The 27,988-nt window shown below is 42.4% G+C and overlaps 1 protein-coding gene across 2 annotated transcripts in view; it reads left to right on the forward strand.

Annotated features, from left to right (window-relative positions):
* cax1 (cation/H+ exchanger protein 1) overlaps positions 1-27,988 on the forward strand; it is a 62,275-nt gene that overhangs the window by 3,428 nt on the left and 30,859 nt on the right. The window contains exons 1-7 of one of the 2 annotated variants that reach the window (XM_068059421.1): positions 10,674-10,782; positions 11,663-11,793; positions 14,108-14,213; positions 17,146-17,262; positions 19,556-19,617; positions 26,195-26,341; positions 27,296-27,481. In XM_068059421.1, coding sequence (XP_067915522.1) covers positions 10,743-10,782; positions 11,663-11,793; positions 14,108-14,213; positions 17,146-17,262; positions 19,556-19,617; positions 26,195-26,341; positions 27,296-27,481 — 789 coding nt within the window. In that variant the 5' untranslated portion in view covers positions 10,674-10,742. Of the gene's footprint in view, positions 1-10,673; positions 10,783-11,662; positions 11,794-14,107; positions 14,214-17,145; positions 17,263-19,555; positions 19,618-26,194; positions 26,342-27,295; positions 27,482-27,988 lie in introns of those variants that run through there. The other variant, XM_068059420.1, reaches the window with a different exon arrangement.

Consider the following 27,988-nt stretch of genomic DNA (forward strand, 5'->3'; position numbering starts at 1 on the left):
TAGAAAATGCCTGAATTTTATAATTTGGGTTTTAGAGGAATGCTCCCAACTATGAGTCAGATAGAGCTGGCGTGTGACTCACTGGAGGGGGTATGTAAGTCTAAGGTCAAATTCTATACCTTGATCTTTGGTAGCATAATGGATGAATGTTTTTAATGATGCTTTGGAGAAAATTTATCTGTCTATATGGTGCCCAAATCAGGTGGTTTTGATGCAACGTACAACCCAAATCTATCTTTTCTCCGCTGGTCCAGTCTCTTCCCACCTACATCCGTGACTCTTCTGACGCCCTACATCATTTTGACAATTTCCAGTTTCCTGGTCCCAACCTCTTCACGATGAACGTCCAATCGCTCTACACCTCCATCCCCCACCAGGACGGTCTGAGGGCTCTCCGCTTCTTCCTGGAACAGAGGCCCAACCAGTTCCCATCCACCACCACCCTCCTCCGCCTGGCTGAACTTGTTCTCACATTGAACAACTTCTCCTTCAACTCCACACACTTCCTTCAAGTAAAAGGTGTTACTATGGGTACCCGCATGGGTCCTAGTTATGCCTGTCTTTTTGTGGGATGTGTCGAGCATTCTTTGTTCCAGTCCTACTCAGGCCCCCTCCCCCAACTCTTTTTCCGGTACATTGATGACTGTATCGGTGCCGTTTCCTGCTCTCACCCCGAACTAGAAAACTTTATCAACTTTGCTTCCAATTTCCACCCTTCTCTCACCTTTACATGGTCCATCTCTGACACTTCCCTTCCCTTCCTCGACTTCTCTGTCTCCATCTCTGGGGATAGGTTGTCTACCAATATCCATTATAAGCCCACCGACTCCCACAGCTACCTCGTCTACACATCTTCACACCCTACCTCCTGTAAGGACTCCATTCCATTCTCCCAGTTTCTCCGTCTCCGACGCATCTGCTCTGATGATGCTACCTTCCATGACGGTGCTTCTGATATGACCTCCTTTTTCCTCAACCGAGGATTTCCCCCCACTGTGGTTGACAGGGCCCTCAACCGTGTCCGACCCATTCCCCGCACCTCTACCCTCACCTCTTCCCCTCCCTCCCAGAACCGTGACAGAGTTCCCCTTGTCCTCATTTTTCATCCCACGAGCCTCCATATCCAAAGGATCATCCTCTGCCATTTTCGCCACCTCCAGCGTGATGCCACTACCAGTCGCATCTTCCCCTCCCTTCCCCTGTCAGCATTCCGAAGGGATCGTTCCCTCCGCGACACCCTGGTCCACTCCTCCATTACCCCCACCACCTCGTCCCCGTCCCAGGGCACCTTCTCCTGCAATCGCAGGAGGTGTAATACCTGCCCATTTACCTCCTCTCTCCTCACTATCCCAGGCCCCAAACACTCCTTTCAGGTGAAGCAGCGATTTACTTGTACTTCTTTCAATGTAATATACTGTATTCGCTGCTCACAGTGTGGTCTCCTCTACATTGGGGAGACCAAGCGCAGACTGACCGCTTTGCGGAACATCCCCGCTCAGTCTGCAAGCAGGACCCTGAGCTTCCGGTTGCTTGCCATTTCAACACTTCCCCCCCCCTCCCCTGCTCTCATGCTCACATCTCTGTCCTGGGACTGCTGCAGTGTTCCAGTGAACATCAACGCAAGCTTGAGGAACAGCATCTCATCTACCGATTAGGCACACTTCAGCCTGCCGGACTGAACATTGAGTTCAATAATTTCAGAGCATGACAGCCCCCCATTTTTAGTTAGTTTTTCTTTTTTTTTTCTTTTTTTTACATTCTTTTTTACATTTTCTACAATCCTTTTTTTTGACTTTATTTCATTTCATCTTAGTTTGTTCAGTTTGCTTAGCCACTATTTTTTTCAGGTTTTTTTTCAGGTTTGCACTTGCTGCTGTTCAATAATCAGTGTATTTACACCTAATCTGTACTAATGCTTTGTCTTTCAACACACCATTAATATATTGTTTGCCTTTGCTCCGTGACCTTTTGGTCAGCTATGTGGCCTGGTCCAATCTGCACCTTCTCCTTTTGTTATCTCTTGCCCCACCCCCACCTCACTTGCTTATAATCTGTGACTTTTCTAATATTTGTCAGTTCCAAAGAAGGGTCACTGACCTGAAACGTTAACTCTGCTTCTCTTTCCACAGATGCTGCCAGACCTGCTGAGTGATTCCAGCATTTCTTGTTTTTGTAACCCAAATAGCCTATTCCTTTATTCAAAGTCACTTATTTCAGATTGTTTGATACAATATTTTTGACACTAAATTTCTAGTTTGATGCTTATAATTCCAAGTTCTTCGATGTTTAAAAAAAATTTGCATGCAAGTACAATTTTGAATTGCCAGGTGTCGACTCTGCATTTCTCGACCTCTTCAATGTGCAACAGTGCTGCCTCAAACTTGCATGGGCAACCCCGTTGCTGCTGGGGTATTTGGTCCTATTTTCCAAAAGACTGCAAGCTACCTGAAAGTTAGCACCTCCAACAGTGCAGACCTTTTATCAGTGCATTATTGGGGAACGTCAGCCTGAATTTTGTGCTCAACTCCCTGGAGTGGGACTTGAGCCCACAGTTTTCTGACTCTTGAGGTGAGTGTGCTATCCACTGAGCCAAGGTTGAGTATCCAATGATCAACACTTGGGATGGGCTTGCAGAGTAGTGGGGGAAAATGTTAGGAGTCAGCAGTTGGATATTTGGAAAATTTTTAAATGAATGAACTGATGTGGGGGAAATAGACATCCTCCTCCATATTTCATAGCCTTGTGGTGAGGTCCATTTTTTTTTTATTACCCCATGGATATAATTTTAGTATTCTATTTGGTGTATACCCTTTGTGGTTAAACCCAACTGACAACATGGGATGTCAGAATAACTAGGGTACTGAGCTTGTTGCTTGGAGTGAGCAGGAATCCATCTCTGTTGCTGTTACTATGGGGCGCAAGTGGCAATTAAGGAATAAAATGGTTTTCCAAGGATTCCAGCAGCAGGTGCATTATCTGAGGAAGGAAATCACTGCTGCAACCTCTGAACAAATATGGAACTGCCCCTCATTTTTTTAGTTTTGTGCTTTTTGAATCTAGCCATGTGTGACCAAAGTGTGCTTATTTAAGCAGGTTATGGGTGGAGTTATTCAACTTCTGTTTTTTTTTGTTGAAGCAGCAGCAATTTTTTTTATGCCTTTCTAGAGTGGCTGTGTCCTTAGTACTTTTTAACCATATAAATGGACTCCTGGCTCTCTTGATGCCTGATCTGGTTGGAGGAGTGAATACTGGGCCAAACAGACTATGGAGAGTCCCGGTTTGGTCCCTCAACTATGGAAAAAGGGTTGATCTTGGGCGGTGTAACTTTACACAGTTATGAGGCTGTGGGATTTACTTTCAGGGTTACTGGCTGGGGCAGAAACTGTTGACATTCAGGATTAGATTCAATAGGTGGATGAAGGGAGAGTGTCATTAAAAGTGGCCATAAAGCTGATTGCTGTAAAAACTCATTTGGTTCACTAATGTCCTTTTAGGGAAGGAAACTTGCAGTCCTTACCCACTCGAGCCAATGTGTGGCTCCAGTCCCACACCAGTGTTGACTCTTAACTGCCCTCTGAAGTGGCCTAGCAAGCCCCTCAATTGTATCAAAACTGCTACAAAGAATGAGATGTATTGTGGGAGCACCTTCACCACATGGACTGCAGCAGTTCAAAAGGTTTCATGGGGCAGCTAGGGAAGGACAATAAATACTGGCCTTACTGCATTCTTGGAATGAATAAGAACATTGAAGGATTTTTTTGTTATTGGAGACTGGCGACTGTCACCAGTTGTTCCTTTGCCAACATTCTCTGTCTGTATGCAGCTTTGTCACAATTGTTTTAAAACCAACAAGCTGGGGTATTTTCGGTTGCTGGCAGTCTGCAGGGTTGCTATCAATTGGGAAGATTACTTGAAATGAGAGATGAAATTTGGTAGTGTACGTCTCTGAAGCAATAGTGACTGAGTTAGAGATGGCAAGAACTAGACGAGCTGACCTTGGGCTTAAGGTATTAGTCACTGCATCACATGACATTTCAACTGTTTTGAAATACTGTAAGCATGTGCAAAGGAAAAATAGGCCAAGGTTTTGGGTATTGATCCTTCAGCTAAATATTTTACACAAGTTTGTAGGAAAGGACTGATTCCTTTCTCAAAGAAAATAATGCTGTCTTTTTTGTTTTAAAAACCTGCTGCATTCCAATAACCAGGGCATTGAATGGGTTTAAAAATGAACTGCATTGTAGATTCCCTCTTTCCAATCTTAACTACTTGACTCTAGTGGAATCTCGAGAGCAAGTGGCGGATTGTCGTATCCAGCTATGGAGGTGCTATACAGTTAGCTGTGAATGGTAATAACAATTGAGGTAAGTGAGTAAGTATTGAAATCCTCGGTGAAGCCTAAGCTGTTGAAGGATATGTTTAACATCCCTTCCTTCCATTGCAGATCCTCCTAGTACTGGAAGACAGACAATTACTTTTATACATGATTGAAACTGTGAAGCCTCATCTTGCCTATAAATTCTAGTTCCCTTGTTTCATTCCATTAAAGTGTAGGGAATGAAACAATTGTATTAGTGGGAGCCCATGGCTTTGCTCAGTGAGTTGGGAGATATAGTAGAAGTTTGTGAGTTAATGGGTGACTTTTTTTAAAGTCACGTGGATACTGGCAGTCTGGTACATGTACACCAAATTAAGATGCATACTTGGAAATCTCACATAACCTTGTTTTTCCAAAGTCACGTGTTTAAAGAGAGCACTTTGAGCTGTTTGACACTAGTGATGGTATAATGGTTACAGGATGGAGTTTTTGCACAAGAAGGGTGTTGTACATTTGTGTACTGGCTTGGTTTTTCAACTATTGGTGTCAAAGCATGCAACAGTTTAGAAACTCCCAGGTAGCTTTCTGCTGAAGCAAACAGTCATCATACTGGAACATATCTTTTGCTTCTACAACTTCCAGTTTTAGGTTTTTTTTTTGTTTGAAGGAGGTAGGTGTCATTGGCAAAGCCAACATATATTGCTTATCCCTGATTGCCTTGAAGGTGATGGTGAACTGCCTTTTGAACCACTACACTCTGGAATTCAGCTCTTTTGTCCATGTTTGAGCCAAGGCTATGGTGAAGCCTGGAGCCCAATAGTCCTGGTGGAACTCCAACTGAGCATTGATTAAATGCTGCTTGATAGCATTGTTGATAATGCCTTCCATCACTTTGATGGAGAGTTGACTGTTGGGGTGGTAATTGGTTGGATTGGATTTGATTGGGCAATTTTCCACTTTGTTGGTAGATGCCTGTGTTACAGCTGATTTGGAACTTGGCTAGGGATGCAACTATTTCTGTAGCACAAGTCTTTGCAACAGTTGGGATGTTGTTGGGGCTCATAGTTTTTGCTGTATTCAATGAGCTCTGCTCTTAATATTCAATATCAAGAAGAGATACTGATGGTTTGAGGCTACTGTATGGTGTTAGATATAGCAGAGTACCAGAAACAGTTCAATTCAGTGCTGAGAACCCACATGTACAATCAAATGTGACTGCTTTGCTGTGTAATAGCCACAAGACCATCTGATTACAAGTGAATATAGCGTAAGTTGAAAATATATAGCTAAATCTATAAAACTCAACAATTTAAAATGTTCACTTTCATCTTTGTGTAATATGGGAAGTGATAATGCAGAATGCTATTGCAAACTTCTGTAGTATACGAGAACTATAAATGGATTTTAATCAGTGAACATTTTGGTTGCGCCAACAGGAAGTCTAGTTTTTTTTTTTTATCCCCCACCCCACTCTCCCAAACATTGGAGTGGAGAAAGCCAGGGCTGATAGTGAAAAAACACACCGTCACCTTTTGCACAAAGTGAAGTTTTACTTGGAGCTGATGAACTTTGATCACAGTCTTTGTTCTGACTCACTGTGCTTGGTTTCTCGGGGCAGTAATGGGCACAAGTCAGTCCAGATCTCCCAGGATCTGGTGGTGTGGTGCTTGTAACAGATAAGGTAGGGGAGCCCCACCCACCATGTGCTTGTAAATGTTGATCACAAAGGGGTTCATGATACTCATGGCCTTGAGGAGATGGCCACTGTCGGGTGAGAACCTCCTTCATTTCCTTGTAGTTTCATTTGAGTAACTCCTTCCTCTACCTTCTCCACTTCTTGCGTCCCTTCACTGGTGCTTTATGCTTTTCTTGGCGCCCTTCTTGGGAGCTGCTTTATTCTCTTCCAGCATTTTCAAACTCAGTGTATCTCACCTGTCATCAAGACACTAACTTTCCACAGCAATGCTATGTGACAATCCCTGAAGAAACTGTTGATGGGTTACAGTGAAACTTGTCCACACATTATAATCCATCTGACTCCTGTTACATTAACATTTCAGGACTGATACTATTGTGTTAATTTATTTTTTAACTATGCGCCTGCCTTAAACTTGGCTTTTCATGTTTGTACTTTGGGACAGAACTGTTCGTTATTCTGTCATTAACACACTCTCTGGATTAATGCTTTGTCTTTCACCACACTATTAGCACTCCCTTTGCCTCATGACATCTTTGTCATTTAATCTCTCCTGCCCTCTACCTATCCCACACCTTAGCTTTTGTTCTATTCCTTTCTCTCTTTTCCCCCCCCCCCACCCCCGCTTCATTTGCTTAAAACTTATTACATTTCCAACCTTTACCGGTTCTGATGAAAGGTCACAGACCTGAAACATAAACTCCTCCTCTCTCTCCTCAGATGCTGCCAGACCTGCTGAGTATTTTCAGCACTTTGTTACTATTGACCCAATTGTTTAAAATGTGCTAATGTTGCTGCTGATTTAAAGGGCATTATCTTGCCTGGGGTGTAGTTTTGTTGACACAGCAGTACTTGCTGTAGGATGAGGAAAGTGAGACTGAAATCCTGCATTTCATTTTGTATATCGTGTGCAGTTTAAGTGAAAAAGGATTCAATGAATGCCTTGTGTTTGAATTGATGCTGAACAGACTCAAGGCGTGGCCGTTATCTTCTCGAGCTTGCTGTTGTGTAGTCAGTATCTGAGGGAGGGTGGAGAAAGGAGCTGATGAAGTGCTGCACTTTGCACTTGTCCTTCTGTTGGACAGTGCCCTCACTGGGCAATTTGGGTTTCAAACTGTTTCTATCCATTCCCCACTTCCTTCACCCTACCATTGGCTGCCATGCCTTGCTTGGGCCCTAATATCTGGAAACCTTTTGCCAAACCTCTGCCCCTTCATTCCCCTCCTCCTTTAAGTCCCCTTCAAACCTATCTTTGGCCATACTTTTGGTCACCTGACTTAATATCTCCTTTTTGGTTTGGTGTCGGTTTTTGTCGCCATGTGCTCCTGTGAAATGCCTTGCGATGCTTGAATATATTAAAGGTGCTATATAACTGCAAGATATTGTTGCCCTGACTCCGGAGTTAAATAAAATGTTTAATCTTCCTGATCCACCTACATTGGGTTAGCCCATTGTTTGATGGGGGGGTGGGGGGACATTGACAAATTTCATAAGATGTCCCTATTCCATCAAGTTTACAACAATGGGACAGTCCTCTTTCCAACAGTAGTGCCCACTTCTGGCTTTACTCACTGTGACCAGGCTGTCATTTGTTTCTATCTACAACTTTTTTTCCAGTTTAAAAAAAAAGTGCTGGAAATACTCAGCAGGTCTGGCAGCATCTGTGGAGAGAGCAGCAGAGTTAATGTTTCAGGTCCGTGACCTTTCATCGAACACCAGTGTTTTCCAGTGTTGCTCAACCCCCCAGTCCCCACCCCCAATGTGCATATTAAAGTTGATCTTTACTGGGCTGTGTTTAAGACATCCTGTTAGGGTGCCTAGCCAACTACAGGCAGTCGCACCTTGTGCTGCTGAGTTTGCACTAGTCATCACTTGTACTAGTTGCTCGCGAACATGGCTGAGATTGAAGATTCTGTGCACGGTGACTTTCCCCAGCACTGTGTATATCTGTATCTCTGAAATAATGAACATATGAATTAGAAGCAGAAGTAGGCCATTCAGCCCCTCTAGCCTGCTCCACCATTCAGTAAGATCATGGCTGATCTGTTTGTGTCTCGCATGCCATGCTCCCATCTACTGCTGATAATCATAGATTCTTGTTAGACAAGGGAATCAATCTACTTCTGCCTTAAAAATATTCAATGACCCTGCCTCTCCCACCTTGAGGGAGAATTCCAAAGTTGCACAACCCTCCAGGGGACAAAAAAAATTCTCCTTCTCTGTACTAAAAGGGCAACCCCTAATTTTAAAACCGTGCTCCCTAGTTCTGGACTCCCCAACAAGAGGAAACTCCCTTTCCACATCCAACTTGTCAAGCTATAGGGTTTCAAGTGCCAGAATCATTGTGACCAGAATTGCCCAGTAGTGTACCTGGGAGATCGGCTATACATCTCAATATGTAATTTCAGTATTTTCCTGAAATTGACTCAACTCAAATGATCAGAGAGTAGAATGACACTAAGAAGCAAACTTCTGTATTGCACATAGCACCCATTGTGTCTTTGCTCACCTGTAACAGCCTTCCTTTAACTGAAGTAGCTTTGTCTACACTTGTCCAAAGTGTGCAACTTGACCTGGACTATGATTGTTACAGATTACAGATCCTGTAGATGTTGGTGCAGCTGATAAGCCCATGCCCCCTCCACCTCTTTTTTTTTTTTTTTTTTTGGTTCCCCCATGGAAAGCAGGGTGGACTATATTTACCAGTGCTTGCAAAGGGTGCCCACAGACAGAAGGCCAGAATGGGTTCACAACAAGCCACTTGGTGCTATGGCTATGAACAGAGATGCAGAGAGTCTGCAGCATTGGTGAGATTGAAACTACAGTCTCCCCTCTTCCTACACTTGGATAGCTCTTCCTGCACTGTTAAGGAAGACAGCATGGATATCTCCAGCAACAGAGGTTTCCCTATCGGGAGAATGCTGCAAGTACCTGGAATATACTATTTTGCTACATGTACACCGGAATCTCATGCTCAAATCTGCTCCACTAAAATGGTTCCATGACCGTCCTGAAACTTTGAACTCAGCCTGAAATGTTGTTATTCTGCCCAATGGAATTGTATTCATCTTTCCATTTCTCTCCTGATCCATTCATTTCTCACAAGAATGCAGTTCCCCAGGGACCGTTGAAGTTTAATTCTGAGCTCTAGCTGTCGTATGGTATAGACTTTTTTTTTTTTTATGGACTTGTTTGTGTGACCTTTTCTTGGCAGCGTTGCCCAGTTCATCATGATCTATTGCCAGTTTGTGCTGTGGAGTCTTGCTTCAATCTCATGGGACTGTTCATGATGGGAAAGTGTAAATGGTATTTGTGTCCCAGTGAGGGAAAATATTTCCTTTTCTGGTATTGACATCCCCAATGTACACTCTGAGCACAATACTTACAAGCTGAGTGAGCCTGTGCATTCCATACACAGAGGTTCAATGCACAATGTGTTTCTCTTCTGTTGTGACCAGGTGAGAAGGGGTTTAGGGGTTCCCTCTCAGCCTTTGCCTGGTTTAACCGTAACAGGGTTTAATTTTAGAAACCATGTTTTTAGCTCTCCCTTAGTGAACCCTTGTTCACTGCTTTCCAATTGTAATGCACAGAAATCAGGCAGGTTTTCTTAAACTTCCACCTTTCTTGTTTAAATCTATTAATCTTCAACTCTAATCCGGTTAATGACTACGAATACGCGATGTGACCATGCTGGCATGCATACGTGATAAATGCACATGCAGGTAGACAGAAAAAGTAGAAAAGAATAAAGGTGAAAAGTTTGAGGCAATAGATGAATTGTAGTTAGTCCTTTTGAGTTTGAGTTTTTGGTTGCTGGTATGTCTTGCTGTTCGTTGGGGCCCAGTGCACGCTTAAATTGTTTCGATGTAGGAGTCTTTCCTCGAGGTTCTCATGTCTTCAGTGGGCTTGTGAGAAAGTGAGAGCCAGCCAGGAGAGAGGCCGTCTTGTTCCTGGTTCAGCTGCAAACTGCAGTCTGACCCCAAACTGTCCTGCGAGCACAATCCAAACCTCCAGGTTAGTCATACGACTAAGTTTTTTTTTCGACAAACACTCTCGTTTGTGGATTCCAAAGCTCTCGGATGGGGGGCAGGGGAGGGGAGTGGTTGGGGTGTAGTGCTGATTCCCACCCTGACAAGATGTGGATCACCATTGCCCAGCCTAATCTCTGTTAATTGAATTAGTGAGCAATTCTTTTGTGTCTCCAAGCACTGTATTTTAGTATGTCAATATCCTCCAGCCAAGTGTCTGGTGATCTCTTGTATAAAAAAAAAAGTCATTTCTTCACTCCAGCAACAGTTTAAAATTAATATTCATATGGCAAAATTAATGTGCCTCATTCTTGGCAGTGGGGGTCTTCATGACACTTCTTTGGATTAACTAGCAATTGCCAAGCCTGTTCCTCAGGAAATATTTCTATTTGTACTCGCGCTAAACTGTAGTGAGTTCTGACTGTTGAACAAAACTCCACATAGTCATGACAAAGGCAAGCAGTTCACTATCATATTTACCTCACTATAACTTCTACTTGAACTTGGTAACTTGGAAGGTTGTGTTGTGACTTTTGTTGTGGGTATAGAGATTAACGTAGAATATTTCGCTAACTGCTTACTGAGGACTTTTTTTAAATCAATAGACTTTGGGAGGGAGTGTGAGCAAAGAGCAGAAGCACCTCCCTATTCTCTGACCCTCTGGGACAGGCACTGTGGGCTACATCTGCAGACTGACCTGATGGACACCCTTTCACCATTCACACCAAAATTATTCCCAGGTTAGTTCAGCAGATCTCAACATCTTCTGCCCCCACCCACTTGCCTCCCCCAACTAAATGTTTGAAGCTTGACTAGACCAAGGGATAGGTTTTATTAATACATGGCTTTGCCTGTTGCATGGTTCTCTCCCCTTGCATCTAGTGAGGACCAACTGGTGTGAATGACTACTTTTTTAATGGTTTGACTTCCTTCTGAAGTTAGTCACTTGTTCATGAGTGAAGTAGCAGTATTATTTGGCACTGTTGAGGACCCTCTTTCCTACCCATATACTCAATGTTGCCTCCAATCACTAGCTTAAACTATTCTAATCCTTTCCAATGACCAGCATTATCAACAGTTAATCTTTAGGTTATCAGTAATGGGTTTTTGTGTCCATCTGAGAACAAGTTAATTCAGCAGATCGTTCGGTTACAGGAGCTACCATTACATGGAGATTGGCTCTCATCCCATGCACCACTAGAAGACCAGATTGTGTTAAATTTCTTGAGTGGCAGGAGTCTGGTGTGACTGAATATGGGTGTCTGATCAGTTTAAAAACATTTTTATGCATGTTATCTGCATAACTAGAGATATGTGTATATCAGCGGCTTAACATATTTGCATTCCAGAAATTACAAGGGGACTAGGAGCAGTGTGTAATAGACTTTTCCTGCATATTGTATTCTTTCCCCTTCCCATTGGTTAATTATCCGTGAATAATAGAATGATTGATTCAGTAAAATCGCTTTCATATTTCTGGACTGGTTAAAAATGGTGTATATCTCCCCATTCAGATGTTGGTCTTTGTCATGTTCACATGAGGTCGCACCACGTACGGTGGCAAGTTATAAAGGGTTGACTGTTCCCTCCTTTCTAAATCGTATTTTGGTTTTGTTGCAGTGACCTGTTCGACTCCAACGCAGAATCATTCATGTGAAGGAATAACGTGTCCGCACTGTCTGATGACCACAAAGACTACGCTGCTAGCAGAAAATGAGGTCGAGGCACAGAAGCTGGCTAATAACTACAAGGTCAGTGGGATGTTCATGGCTTATCAGTATCAGCGGATGGTGACATTCCAGCACTGTTAATTTGTACCTACATCCATAATTGAAGACAAATTAAACTGCTTAAGTTGGGCAGTTGAAAGTTCATGGTTCCTAGTGAAAGCAATGGACATACCAGCAATTCACTGTTACTGTTAACTTGCAGCTTGGTCTGATTCATTTATTTTGAGGATGATCTCTGATCCAAATTTTTGACCAAGTCTATATGCTGCTGACCTCCCAGTTGTTGAGATTTTAAGCCAAAGTAGGTAGCATGCTACTTCCTCCTAGGTTTAAAAGTTCAGCTGGTTACTGATATGAGCTTGATGCAGTCTCTTATGGTGCCAGAGGCCCTTGGGGGTAAATGTGGGGAAAGGCTAAACTTGCCTAGCTTGAAGAAAATGTGCTGCTTTGAGTTTGGGGTTGAGCTGTGTTCGATGCATTATATTACTCCAACACCTTCCCTAACTTTGGCAGTGCATGTTAACAAAAGGCATACTTTTCCTCAGTGCTGATTGGGGAAGTTGTCAGGTTCATCCATCGATTTGTACTTGGGTCCCAATACATGCTAGTTCCCCCTCCTCCACCTATACCCAATTCAAGATAAATTTCTCATGCCAGTTAGTAATTTGTGTAAATGAATTTTGTAGAATTTGCAACATAGATTTGCATCATTTTCGCCCAACTAGTCCATGCCATGTCTAGGCTCCACATGAGCCTCCTCTCGCCTTACTTCTCCCTACCCTATCAGTACATCTTTCTATTCCCCTCTCACTCGTGTTTTTCTAGTTTTTCCCCTTAAATGCGTTTCGAACTTAAACTCTTGATGAATTCATGCAGTCACTTTCTCAGCCAAAGAAAGTACCAAAATTTAGTCATAACTGGAAGAGTTCAGCAGAAAATGACTGCACCCAAGGTATCTCAAACCTATAGTTTGAAAACCCACAAATGAAAGACATTGAAAAATATTGTGCAATTATCTCGCTCTCTATGCTTCAGGAGAGACTTTTTTTAAGGAGCACATTTCAAAATACTCTCCTTTATCGGATATGTTCTTTCGTGGCATGTTGGCATTATTGGCAAGGCCAGCATTTGTTGCCCATCCCTAACTGCCCTTGACAGTTGAGTGACTTGCTAGACCATTTCAGAGGGCAGTTAAGTCAACCACGCTGCTGTGGGTCTGGAGTCACATGTCGGCCAGACCAGGTAAGGTTGACTGATTTCATCCCTGAAGGACATTAGCGAACCAGGTGGGGTTTTACAACAATCGATAGTCTCATGGCACCATTACTGAGACTAGCTTTCAATTCCAGATTTCTTATTAACTAATTGAATTTTATTAACTGAATTTAAATTCCACTAGCTGCCATGGTGAGTTTTGAACCAGTGTCCCCAGGGTATTAGCCTGGGCCTCTGGATTACTAGTCCAGTGACCTTGCCACTGCAACACCATCTCCCTAATATCATGGAGGAATTGTACTTTCTGATCAAAAGATTTCTAAATTTGGCTGCATCATAGGACACCGTTCATATGCTTCCACAGTATTCCCAGTGCAATGGGGATTCCTGTAATTTTTTGAAAGTTTGAATGAAATGTTAAGTTGTTTTGATGGACTTTCCATAGCATTAAACTGTTAAAACAGTTAAAATTCTCTCAGAAAATGTGATTGTTTCTTTTCTCCAAGGATCTTGGTAGCCACTTTGTTGAAGTATATGGGCTGAAGTAAAATGGACAGCTCACTTTTACACCAACTCTTGATGTTGTATTTTGGGTATTAGCCTTGTATCTGGCTTTCAAGGTAAAAGTTGTTCAGAGAAACTACTTCCTAAGAGTCTTAGGTAACCTGTAAATTGGAGAACTTCAGCTGCAGGTCATTCTCCTCTCCTAATCGACGATCTGGAAGACCCCAGAAGAATGCTATAGTTTGATTTCATCTGTATAGTAGCATGATTCCTTTTGGAGAAATCTGGATCAAGTGGGCTAGACCCAGAGTGCAGGATCCAGATGTTGAGAAGAATCAAGTGAGAAACCATATTCAGCTTGGGCTTTAAAAATATGTAGATCATGGGAGAGAAGGCAGAGTTAAAATTCTACAGTTTTGAGAGCCAGGGTCCCAAACTGGGAGGATAGATATGGGACATTGTATTGGGGGATGGCAGCAAGGGTTGGCCTATATCCTATTCTATAGTATGGGACATCAGTGCTCTGTTCTGTAATCCTAGGGTAGAGAGAGGGAAGAGCTCATTACATGAGGTGTGGTTGGTACACTTGTTACAATCTGCATTTGTAACTTTGTAGTTCGGGTTCAAGAAATGGAAGAGTCATGTGACACAGAGACCCTTAGAAGACCGTTCTGCAATAGTGAAGGAGCTATATTCAGATCTAAATGTCATCAAACATTCAGGTAATGCATTGCATGAAGTTTTTCAATGTTCTTTCCTCTTGCATTACCTTTGCAACTGTAAGTGGAAGCTATGCAGATCTGTGTTGAACTGTTACTCAATTTATTTTAATATATTGCCTATCTCACTGACGTAAGCATGGTTTTTTTCTGGCGTATGGTGGGATTGGGAGTGATGTTTGGATATGGTGTTGGGTGATCTTTTGATATGAGGCAAACCAAACAAAACCAGTGCAAAAGGTCTTGTTGTGAAATTCATATTTGAAAAATAAGGTTCACATGCCTGGGTTGAGAGCATTGTCCTCATGAGATTTTGAATAGAATGGGCCTGTATTCTCCAGAATTTAGAAAATTGAGATGATCTCCTTGAAAATATATAAAATCCTTGAGAGGGCTTGACAGCATAGATGCTGAGAAGCTATTCACCTGGCTGAAGCATGTAGTACAAGGGCTCAGTCTTTGTTAAGAGGTTGGCCATTTAGGACTGAGATGAAGACATTTCTACAACTTGTGTCTTTTATGAAATAAAGTGTCTTCAAACACCTCACGGGAACATTTCGAAACAAAATGACACTGAGCCATGCAAGGAGATAGTAGGTCAGATGACTAAAAGCTTGGTCAAAGAGGTAGGTTTTAAGGAGCTTCTTAAAGGAGGGAAGAGAAGTGCAAGGAGGGAATTCCAGAGCTTAGGGCCTCAGCAACTGTAAGCATAGCCACTAATTGGGGATGCTCAAGAGGCCAGAATTAGATTAGTGTAGATATCCTGGAGGGTTGTGTGGCTGGAGGAGATTAGAATAGGGAGGGGGCAAGGCCATGGAGGGATGTGAAAATAAAGATGAGAATTTTACAATCAAGACATTAGTTGACCAGGAGCCAATGTAGGTTAGTGAACAGGACTTTGTGTGAGTTGGGCCCTGGGCAGCAGAGTTTTGGATCATCAGGTTTACAGAAGATGGAATGTGGGAGACCAGCCAGGCGTATATTGGAATAGTCAAGGCTAGGGTAACAAAGTCCTGAATGAGGGTTTCAACAGATGAGCTGAGGCAGGGGCAAAGTCGGGCAATGTTATGGAGGTGGAAATATGCGGTCTTGGTGATGGCACAAGTGTATATAGTTGGAAGCTTATCTGAGTCAAATGACACCAAGGTTGCAAACCGACTGGTTTAATCTCTGACTGTTGCTAGGGAGAGGGATGGAGTCATTCACTAGGGAATGGAGTTTGGTGTGGGGACCATAAACAATGGCTTCAGTTATCCCAGTATTTTATTGGAGTAAATTTCTGCTCATCCAGTAATGATGTTGGTTCGGCAGTCTGATAACTTAGTAACCGTGAAGGAGTTGAGGGAGTTGGTGGTGAGGTAGAGCTGGGTGTTGTCCCTGTATGTGTGAAAGCTAATGCTGTACTTTTGGATGATGTTGCCGAGGGGCAGCATGTAGATGGGAAATAGAGGGCCAAGGATAGGTCCTTGGGGGACACCAGAGGTAATGGTGCGGGAGCAGGAAGAGAAGCCATTGCAAATGATATTCTACTCTGGCTACCACTAGATAAGAGTGGAAGCAGCTGAGAGCAATCCCACCCAGCTGGATGTCAGTTGAGAGGTGTTGAAGGAAGATGATGTAGTTAATTGTGTCAAAGGCTGTAGATCGGTTGAGAAGGGAGAGTTTACCTTTGTCAGTCACATAGGATGTCATTTGTGGCGAAGAGCTGTTCTGATACTGTAGCAAGGGCAGAAACCTGATTGGAGGGATTCAAACACTCAGTTCTTCAAAGGGGTGTAAATCTTTGCAGTTCAGTACCCGAGAGGGCTATGGTGTTCAAAAGGTTGAGTATAATCAAGAGAAATAAATAGATTTTTGGACACTGAGAATTGAGGAATCGGGCAGGAAAGTGAAGTTGAAGTAGGTGATCTTGGTGAATGGTGGAGCAGGCTCGAAGGGGTGTGTGCACCTATTTCTTGTGTCTAAGGACCAATTAAGTGTTGCTAGTCTGTCACTACTATTCACTATATCCCAGAGAATTTTTTTTTTTTTTTGGAGTCCAACTAATTTTATTTCACTAGTTGAATTGCACAATTGTCTAGAGCTCTGGACTAACCTGCATTGTTTTTGTGTTCTATCAAGTGATCTAAGGCACACTTTGAAAAGAGGGGTCCCAATTTATTTAAAAGAAAATAGAAATTTGCCCACACCTCTTCCACTGTTTGGGAATTCATGGTGGGACCAGTTTTAAAGACTGATTATTGGAACTGTTCATACTGAGCAAAGAAATAGTGGTCACCAGATGAAATGAGGCACTGAATGTAAATCTGCACTTGGCTTACCAAGATTATATTTACATGTACAGGACCTAGAGCTGGTGAATCGTAGTACATTACTCGGTTCACTAACTTCTGCTCTTTCAAGCACAAGTCACTGGATTGCTGTAGGGAGCAAGTACAGCAGGCTCTGTGACCTGGCCACCTTTTGCTCTGTACAGGTGGTGATTGCTGTGCACTTCCACCACTGTTTAATTTTAGACTCCCGGCTGTTTCACTAGCTGAGCTTGGCTAATTCTGCAAACCAGGAATCAAACCTGGCATCTTCTGGCTTGCGTGCCCTGGTGCTCTCAGCAGATCCTGACTTTATCCCCAAAGCTATCGTAACAGTTAGGTTTTTGATTTTTTTAGAACTGCTGCCAGTACCTGTGACCTCTCCACTTTACCAGCTTTTTGAGCTGTTTTCTTAATATACTGGACACGCCTAAACAAATTCCATTCAGTTCAGTAAACTGCATCATTGTTGGCTTAAGGCTGGAGTGTATGCACTTGAGCTGTTGGTGTGTTCACGATGCCCTTCTTTGGGTGTTTGTGGAACATACTCTAGCTTTTAAATTCTATAAAATCATACCTCTTGTGCTGCTGCAGTTGACTCATCTGAATTTCTTTATCTCTTTCAGGATCTTTGTTTACCTTTGGCAACCTGTTGTATGTTCTGCTGTTTGGATGGTGGGTTGCTCTGCTGTACCTTCTAATTGCTGTAATTATGTTTGTTACAGTTGTGGGAGTGCCTTACGGTAAGTTCTGCTTGGGCTCTTGAACTTGAAATATGAACAGATTAAATGAATCCCAGTCCTAGTTCTGTGTTTAGGGCATTGTGATACATGGTTACAAACCATTGCATACTCTTTGTCTTGACCAAATGAGGTTCTTGTTCTTTACGTTCCTGCTTGTTCTGGTGGGAGAGAAGGTTTAGTATCAAAATCACAGAATTGTTATAGTACAGAAGGAGGCCGTTTGGCCCATGTCTGCACTGGCTCTCTGAGCAATTCACCTAATGCCATTCCCCTGCCTTCTCCCTGTAACCCTACACATTCTTCCTTTTTCAGATAAGTCTAATTCCCTTTTGAAGGCCTCGACTGAATATGCCTCCACTACACTCAGACAGTGGGTTCCAGATCCTAACCACTCGCTGTGTGAAGTTTTTCCTCATGTCGCTTTTGCTTCTTTTGCCAATCACTTTAAATCTGTGCCCTCTTGTTCTCGATCCTTTCACAAGTGGCAACAGTTTTCCCCTATCGACTCTGTCCAGGCCCCTCTTGATTTTGAATACTCCTATCAAATCTCCCCTCGGCCTTCCGCTCTCCAAGGAAAACCGTCCCAACTTTATTTATTTAGAGATACGGCACTGAAACAGGCCCTTCGGCCCACCGAGTCTGTGCTGGCCATCAACCACCCATTTATACTAATCCTACATTAATCCCATTACCCCCTCTCATCCCCACCTTCCCTCAATTCCCCTACCGCCTACCTATACTAGGGACAATTTATAATGGCCAATTTACCTATCAACCTGCAAGTCTTTGGCTGTGGGAGGAAACTGGAGCACCCGGCGAAAACCCACGTGGTCATAGGGAGAACTTGCAAACTCCACGCAGGCAGTACTCCGAATCGAACCAGAGTCGCTGGAGCTGTGAGGCTGCGGTGCTAACCACTGTGCCACCCCTTCTCCAACTTCTCCAATCTATCTTCATACCAGAGGTTCCTCTTCCCTGGGACTATTCTTGTAAATCCTTTCTGTACTCTCTCCAGTGTCTTCACATCTTTCCTAAAGTGCGGTGCCCAGAACTGAATGGTCTATATAGCGTTTTGCCACATTAACTCCAGGTTGTCACTGACATTCTCTTCACCTTACTCTTCCCTCTTTACTTGGTTTGGTTACTGCCTGTTGGCACCCAGCTCTCTGCCAGGTTTCCCTTTGGAACATCCATTATTTTAATTAGGTCACAACTGATCGGTGCCTCAACTCCATTTATCTGACTTTGCTCATTATTCTGTGATGCACCTTGCCCAACAAAAATTGATCCATTTCTGCCTTTAAAGCTCCAATTCTCCTAGCATCCACAGCCTTTCATCTGGCTTGGTGGGGGTGGTGCGATGGGGAGAGTGTTCCAGATTTCCACTGCCCTTTGTGTGGAAAAGGTGCTTCCTGATTTCCCTTTTTAAATAGTCTGGTTTATATTCCAAATTACCTGAAGACTGGTTTGCATAACAACCTATTCTGCATCGCATTTATAGAGATTTAATCCCCTTTTTTCTTTGTGTTTGCTACTTTATGCTCACGTTAGCTTGAGTAATTAGATGCAACAAAAAGGCTCTGTTCCCCTTTTGTGGGTGCTTGGGGAGACTGCAGTGTTTAGCTTTACTTCCTTTTTGTGGTCACTGGTTCTGTTCCTAATTGTGGTGAATAATCCTCTCTGTTCCTTTTAATGGATTTCCCCTTACATTCTTCCTGAGGGCGAATTTATATTCCATAATTGTACCCTGCTCTAGTAGACATTGCCCATGCTATAAGCTGGATGTCAGTCAGCTAGAAATGGTAATACGTACAACTTCTGATCTCCTAACTGACCTGCTTTCAGACTTTAAATCAACCATATTTACCCTTTCAAGGGTTGGCAGAAGTTTACCCAAAAGGCAGCTGTGGATGACTCTCATTTTGGAACATCCTGGCTCATTCTTCTCAGGGGAAAACCTACAATTCCTGTGTCTCCCTTTCTTTCTCTGTTCCTTACTTTCATATCCAGCATCTTCATCCTTGATTCCAAAGATTTGCCTACATTCCCTATGCTGAAATCATTCCATATTTCAGATTTAAACTGGTAAAGACAAGTTTAAGACTGTGCGCGTCCTTGTCCTAGTGAAGTTTAGTAGTGTTTCGTATCTATTTTTATGTTCAGTTATCTTCATCCTCTGTTGGATGCTTTATTTTTAAACTGTTTAGGGAGAGGGGGTGGAGTGTGGGGAGGAAAAGACATCAATTTAAAAAAAAAAACACACAAAATGCAGTTCTGCTTTTTGTTCCCCCAGGGAAGCTGTGCTGCAGTCTTGCTGGATATTACTTCTGGCCATTTGGGAAGGTAATTCAAAAGGTAAGTGCAGTAACTATTCTATATGACTTTATTGGCAAGTTGCTTGACTTGCTTTAGAGTCTAAATATCGCAGTCTTGGGTTACTAGATTTTTGGAACAAGTTCTATTTTGAGAAGGCTTATGTTGACCAGAATGTGGTGAGTTGATCCTTAATTATTCAGTACTCTGTCTTAGGCCCCTATCTTGACAGGTCATTTTTATTCAACATTGTTTGTAAATAAGCTCTCTAGTAGATGCAGAATGTGGTAACTAGATGTCAATGGTCCCCTCCTTGGGTTTTACTCTTCGGACCATGGGCTGAGAATAGGTGGATGGCACAGTCCTGAACTACTGCAATGCTGCTCTAGCCACTTGCTGGGTGACGTTTGCCTTGCTCTCACTCTGCTGACTAGTTGTTGGGACCCTTTCCCCAGTGGAATGTGAGATTGTTGTTTTGAGTTAGCCTCATGCACATTGAATCAGTAAATTACCAGAATGTGAGGAGGAGACAGAATTGTGTTGCATCAAGTACTAGCTTGGCACTATTCACCCTTGATGGTTGTTAACCCAGGGAGTAGTTGTCACTTAAATAATTGGGGCTCATTGATACTTGGAGTCCAGTATCTTGATGCTGGATTCTAACATTCTTGACATCAGCTAAATATGTGGGGCAGTCTCCAGACCACCAAGTGCAGTGCATTTTTATTCCAGTAAACTATGGCTGTTCTGTAATCTACCCTTGCAGAGATTCACTAAGACTAGCAATGATTAACAATGGGGCCAGTATTCTGGTGAGTCATATAACTAGGGCAGTAGAGAGGGCTTTAAACTAAATAGTCGGGGTGAGGAAAGATGCGATAGTTTAGAGAGAGAAGGCAAGAGTGCAAAATAGCAATAAGGATGATGATCGGGGTGTGACAGGAAGGGACAGTGCATACAAACTGAAGAGTGAGCCAGCAGATAAGACTAGAGGATGTGAACGAAGACCAGCAGAATGGACAGGAAGGGACGGAGTTTAACACAAATTGTACATCAAATAAGGGAACTTTTTTTTTAAAGGTTCTATATCTGAATGCGTGAAGCATCTGTAATAAGATAGATGAACTAGTGGCACAAATGGAGGTACATGATTTAGATCTAATCACCATCAACGATACGTGGTTACATGGTGATCAAGGTTGGGAAATGAATATTCTAGGGTACACTATTTCGGAAAGACAGAATTGCAAAGGAGGAGGGGTAACACTGGTAAAGGATGACATGAGGGCATTAGTGAGAAAGGATCTGGTCTTAGAAGATGAAGTACAATCAGTATGGGTGGAAATTAGGAATAGCAAGAATCAGAAAACACTGGTGGGAGTAGTTTGTAGGCCCCCTAAGGGTAGTTATACCATTGGACAGAGCATTAAAAAATAAATTATTGGAGCTTGTAACAAAGGCAATGTAATAATTGTGGGGGATTTTAATCTTATAGACTGGGACAATGAAATTGGCAGGAGTGGTCTAGAAGATGAGCTTGTAGAAGGTTTTTGGGACAGTTTCTTGGAGCAACATGTGAAACTAACTAGGGATAAAGCTATCTTGGATCTAGTATTGTAAAATGAAGCAGGGTTAATCAGTGTCACAGGAAAAGATCAACTGGGAAACAGTGATCATAATACCATGAATTCCATGTTCAGTTTGAAAGTGACATGCTCTAATCACAAGAATCTTAAAGCTAATTACTTAAGCATGAGGGGAGAACTGGCTAAGATAAATAGACTAAAAGGTATTTTGGTAAATGAACAGTGGGAAACCTTTAAAGAAACAATTCAAAATGTTCAACAAAAATACATTAATTTGAAAAACAAAAACTCAGCCAGAATGACCCATCCGTGGCTCACTTTCGGAAGTTGAGGATAGTATTAGATTGAAAGAAATAGCTTACAATGTTGCAAAAGAGAGTAGCAAGTCTGAGGATTGGGAATGTTTTAGAAACTAGCAAAGGGCCACCAAAAGTTGAAGGAAAAAATTAGAATGAGAGTAAACTAGCCAGTAATACAAAGAGTTTGAAAGAGCTTTTATAGGTATATCCAAAGGAAGAGTAGCTGAAGTAAATGTTGGTCCCTTGGAAGCAGAGACAGGAGAAATTATCATGGGTAATAAGGAAATGGCAGGGGCATTGAACAAATATTTTGTCTGTCTTCACAGTAGAAGACACTAGTTCAATCCAGAAATAGGCAGTAAACTAGGAGCTAAAAAGAGTGAGGAAATTAATAGAGAAAAAATATTGAAGAAACATAAGGGACTAAAATCTGACATCTCCAGGACCTGATGTTCTAAGATAGCTGCAGATACAGTGGTTGCGCTAGTTATGATTTTCCAAAATGCCTTTAAATTCTGGAATGGTCCCATCAGATTGGAAGTTGGCAAATGTTAACACTGCTTTTCAAGAAAGGAGGGAAAGAGAAAATGGGGAGCTACAGGCCAGTTAACCCAACATCAGTCATTGGGAAGATGTTGCAGTCTATTAAGGAACTCTTAACAAACTTAGAAAAGCACAATATGATTAGAAAAGTCTACATGGTTTTCCTCGAGGGAAATTCTGCTTGACAGATTTATTAGAGCAGTCAGGTAGATAACGGTAATCTGTAAATTTTAGTACACCTGGATTTCCAAAAGGCATTTGATAAAATGCCACACAAGGTTAATTGGCAAGATATGGGCTCATGGAGTTGGGGGTAATCAGCATGGATAGATTGCTTCTTGTCTGTTAACCAATGAGCAGGCATAAACGGGGCGTTTTCAAGTTTGCAGGCAGTAAATAGTGGAGTGCTGCAAGAATCAGTGCTTTGGCCTCAGCTATTTACAATCTATGTTAATGACTTGGATGAAGAGACAGTAGTATATCTATTTGCTGATACAATGGTAGGTGGAAAAGTAAGCTGTGGGTAGGACACAGGCTGCAAAGAGATATACACCAGTTAAGTGAGTGGGCAACAAGATGGCAAATGGAGTATAATGAAGGAAGTGTGAAGTTATGCATTTTGGTCATAAGAATAGAAAAGCAGAATATTTTTTAAAAGGCGTGCAACTTGTAAGTATTGATGTTCAGAGAGACTTGGGTGTGCTTGTACAAGGAATGCAGAAAGTTAACATACAAGTACTGCAAGCAATTAGGAAGGCAAATGGCATGTTGGCCTTTTGCAAATGGATTGGAGTACAGGAATAAGAAATATTGCTACAATTGTACAGTGTTTTGGTGAGACCACATCTGACATACTGTACAGTTTTGGTGTCTTTCCTTTTAAGAAAGGAGATACTTGCACTGGAGGCAGTGCAGCAAAGGTTCACTAGATTGGTCCATGGGATGAGGGGGTTATCCTATGATAGACTAAGTAAATTGGGCCTGTATTCTTGAGTTTAGAAGAAAGAGAGGTGATCTCATTGAAACATTTAAGATACTAAAGGGGCTGGATAGGGTAGACACAGATTATTTCCACTGGTCGGGGAATCTAAAACATGGGGGCACAGTCTCTGGATAAGGGGCCTATCATGTAGGGCTAGATGAGGAAATATTACTTCACTCAAAGGGTTGTGAATCTTTGGAATTCTCTACCCCAGAGGATTGTTGAATACATTTAAGGCTAGGATAGACAGACTTTTGGTCTCTTGGAGAATCGAGGGGTATGGCAAGTGGGCAGGAAGCTGGAGTTGATTCCTAAGATCAGCCATGATGTTTTGAATGCGGAGCAGGCTCGATGGGCCCTATGGTCTACTCGTATTTCTGTGTTCTTGTGACCCTATTTGCAGTAACTAGTGTACTGGATTAACAATGGTCTTCTGCTCTGGTCGAATATTGAATATAGCTCACTGTACAGGTTTAAGAACTACAATATTGGTAGTTCAATAGAAATAGGAAATGCAAAAGAATTTGGTAAATAGTAATGCAAGACAGATATAGGAGCCAAATTTATCATGAGTTAATTACCTCTTCGTCTTTAGATTGGTGGAATACATGTCTGACCTCCTTGGCTCCTTTTTGATATCAAATAAAACTAAAATGATGTAGATCAGACTAGCCTTGTTGAGGAATCCTTCCTTCTGCCCAACTCTTGAAGAAATTTTGATAACAGCATCTTTGTATTTGTTTCAAAGTTCAAGGCCAAGGCTAAATGAGATTGGAATTTGAAGGTACAAAGGATGCATTGGCAAATTGAGTATATCATACAAAATTAGTAAAAAACCAGTTTCTCATGGGTCAAACTCTCCTTCTCTCCCCCCCCCCCCCACCGCCTCAGACTTTCATTCCCCTTTTAAGCACATTTCTTTAAGTTGCATGTTGAGTGAGTTTGCAACAAATGTGCAATGAAAAAACCTGGAATTAGCGTGAGATCTAGAAAAAGGACCAGGGGAATATTAAATTTCACTCTGATAAAGCTAATCAACCATGTGGACCTGTACCACAGCTGAGTGAAAGTCTGTAGACATTGTAAGATTTTAATGATGCACTGACCAGACTGTGTGCACGTGAACTACTGTGCAGGTTGTCACATTACAAGGGTTGTATCCATGGAGATGATGAATTGTTGAGCAACAAGTGTGAATGTGACTATCTACATGGAAAGATTAGGGAAGCTCTACGCTCTATGAAAGAGTCTGATGGGCTATAAAGCATTGAATGTTGATGAGCTGCAACTAGAATATTACATCAAACGCTGCTTTAAAACCAGCATTAGATTTCTTTTACTCCAACTGTTTAGGGAACCTTGCCAGCATGGACAAACGTTTGCCACTGTGCAGTTGCCCGTTAAGTTAGAATCATATAAAGGGGTCAGCTTTGATTTAAATGGATTTCTAATTGGAATTTAGTGTTCTGAGTGTGCCCTGTGGATCTTAATAGATACTATATTACATTTAGAATTTAGAACATTACAGCGCAGTACAGGCCCTTCGGCCCTCGATGTTGCGCCGACCTGTGAAACCATCTGACCTACACTATTCCATTTTCATCCATATGTCTATCCAATGTTCACTTAAATGCCCTTAAAGTTGGCGAATCTACTACTGCTGCAGGCAGGGCGTTCCACGCCCTTACTACTCTCTGAGTAAAGAAACTACCTCTCACATCTGTCCGATATCTATCACCCCTCAACTTGAAGCTATGTCCCCTCGTGTTTGCCATCACCATCCGAGGAAAAAGACGCTCACTATCCACCCTATCTAACCCTCTGATTATCTTATATGTCTCTATTAAGTCACCTCTCCTCCTCCTTCTCTCCAACGAAAACAACCTCAAGTCCCTCAGCCTTTCCTCGTAAGACCTTCCCTCCATACCAGGCAACATCCTAGTAAATCTCCTCTGCACCCTTTCCAAAGCTTCCACATCCTTCCTATAATGCGGTGACCAGAACTGCACGCAATACTCCAGGTGCGGTCTCACCAGAGTTTTGTACAGCTGCAGCATGACCTCGTGGCTCCGAAACGACCCCCCTACTAATAAAAGCTAACACACCATATGCCTTCTTAACAGCCCTATTAACCTGGTTAGCAACCTTCAGGGATTTATGCACCTGGACACCAAGATCTCTCTGTTCATCTACAGTACCAAGAATCCTCCCATTAGCCCAGTACTCTGCATTCCTGTTACTCCTTCCAAAGTGAATCACCTCGCACTTTTCCGCATTAAACTCCATTTGCCATCTCTCAGCCCAGCTCTGCAGCCTATCTATGTCTCTCTGTACCCGACAACATCCTTCGGCACTATCCACAACTCCACCGACCTTAATATTCATTTAACACTTCCCCTATCTCCTCTGATTCCACACACAACTTCCCACTAAGAATTTTATTTTATAAAAATGAGCCATACAAGTAGGATGGTTCTCTGATTTAACCTTGGATCTGTGTTGAGTTAGCTGAGAACAGTCTCGTTTCTACTAGGGAGGCCACATATGGCAGTCATTTATCATGGCCCATCAATCCTAGGGAAGAGATTGCACTTAGTTGTGATTCGCTGCATACTCCTGCTCAGGGGACTGGAAGGTGGTGCTGAATCCTAAGGTCAGCCATGATCGTTTTGAATGGTGGAGCAGGCTGTGGGCCATATGGTCTACTGCTGCTCCTGTTTGTTGCTCCCACAAAATTGTTACAAACCTCCTATACTCACCACCTGGGCTTGTTCATGGCACATGATTTAAGGGAGTAATTTGTGTGGAACCGTTCCCAGTGTAAGTACCCTTCGGGAGAGCGGACCTAGTGGTATAGGACAGTACAAGTTGAAAGATGCTGCCATGGATTTGAAATGACTAGCAATAACCTGTTCAGGTCCTCCTAGAAACTTACCTTTGGTCACTTGACCTAATGTCGTCATATTTTTGCACTCTGCTAATTTTTATTTAATTTATACACTCAAAGCACCTTGGGACATTTTATCACCTGAAAAGGTGCTATGTAAATGTAAGATGTTGCTGCAGAGGCTAGTAAATGATCACTTGTTATCAGGAACACCTCTGGCTCGAAACATTCTGAACCTGTGCAGTTGTTTCAATGTAGCTAATGCAGTTTTGCTTAGTGTATCTAAAATGATTTATGAACAATGGGCCTTTCCTTTCTGCAGCCATTCATCCATCCTAGGAAAAGCAGTGTCCAGTTTTATAGTGAGGGTATTCCTGAGGTGACTGCAGTGGAGACAACGCTTCTCGGTGTCACGGAAAGAGTTGAAGACATACCATTACAGACTGCAGCAGAGGGAGTGAAATACTGGGTAGGTTGGCTGTTCCAGGATTGCTTTCCTTTTTCATATAGCAGGTTATTTTGTCAACATTTTAATTTTTCTACTAGCAACACACACACTCCCTGGTTGTGTAGGGAGGAAGGTTTGAATGGACAACATAGAAATGCAATGTAATTGAGAAAGTGAAAGTCAGTTTGAGAGATCTTAAGAGGTGGGCTGCTGGAATTGGGCATTGCAATGGGGCTTTATCAGGTGGTGCAGTACTGCAACATAGAATGGAAGAAAGGTGGGTTATGTACTATTCCCCAAAAAAAGTACATTTCAGCATGTTATCCTCAGGAGTGGCAATAAGAACAGTTGAAGGACAGTCAGTTGCATAATGAAGTTTGGAGAAAAGATTCACTTTTGTAACTGCAGGGATTTTCATTACATCAAGTTGTAACAGTAGATGGTAACATATTCCCAGCATTGATGAAACATGATAAAGGGAGAGTGACATTAGTCCTGTACTGTACCTGTTTGCATCCCCTGTTGATTCTGAAGTGTTTGTATGTGTGTCAGTACAGTATGCAGTGCTTTCCTTGAGTGTTCTCTCTTTAATATATGGAAACTTTTTATGCAGTTTAGCAGATCAGTCTCTGAAATTAATTGCTTTGAGAATTAATTTAGTTCTTCGACCTGAAGCATTAACTTTTTCATCAGAACGAGCAGAACTTTTCAAGGTGGGCATTCCTGGAAGACAAGTGGCAGTGAATGAAATATTCATGCAAAATACTGTAGAAACTGGCAATTTGAAATAAAAACAGAAAATGCTGGAAATATCCAGCAACTCTGATGTAAAGTCATCAACCTGAAACCTTAACTCCGTCTGTTGATAGATGCTATCAGACCTGCTGAGTGTTTCCAGCATTTTCTGTGTTTATTTCAGATCCACAGTATTTTGCTTTTGTTTGGAATTAACTTTTGTCTTAATTCACTTTCCAGCACCGTCCTAGCACCTATGTGTGGTTTTTCCTGGGATATCCACCTCTTGTGCTTGCTCATGGCCTGGCTTCCTTCATTGCCTGGATCCTGGTTATCACCATCCCAGTAGCCAAGCTAAATGGTAGAGCCATCGCAGTCATCCTACTGATCCCTCCTGAGCAACTTCAGATTCGACAGCCCAAGAGGGTAAGGAGCTTCTTTAGCAATGTCTGGTATGTCCTTGTCATAGTTTGAACTTCACGTAAAACCTAAGTGCTAGAAGTCAGGGCAAACATACAGCCCTTCAAAAGCATCCCTACCCTTCATCTTAATGAGGGAGGTTGCAATTTTTCAGTATCCTGTCAACATTCACACTGGGTTAAGTGCAGAGAAAAACTTCCTTCAAACTGAGCTTTCAAATGACTGGATCATCCATTGGACTGCTTTGGCAGTGGACATGGTGTTTCCTGCTGTGCATCATTGCTGCCCTGCACAGAGGGCAAACAAAACCGTTCCTTAGAGATGTCTGCACATGCTCCATTTATAGCAAAGATTGTTAGAATATCATGGTGTTGAAGTAGTATTCAGCTATATACAGCCCGGGTTGGACCACACCTGGCTATCATACATTAGGAAGAATATATTGGCCTTTGAGGGAGTGCAAAGTAAATTTCAGTGATACCTGTACTCCAAGGGTTAAATTAAGGAGAAATT

The sequence above is a fragment of the Heterodontus francisci genome, chromosome 27 (assembly GCF_036365525.1).
Source record: "Heterodontus francisci isolate sHetFra1 chromosome 27, sHetFra1.hap1, whole genome shotgun sequence".
Taxonomy (NCBI): Eukaryota; Metazoa; Chordata; class Chondrichthyes; order Heterodontiformes; family Heterodontidae; genus Heterodontus; species Heterodontus francisci.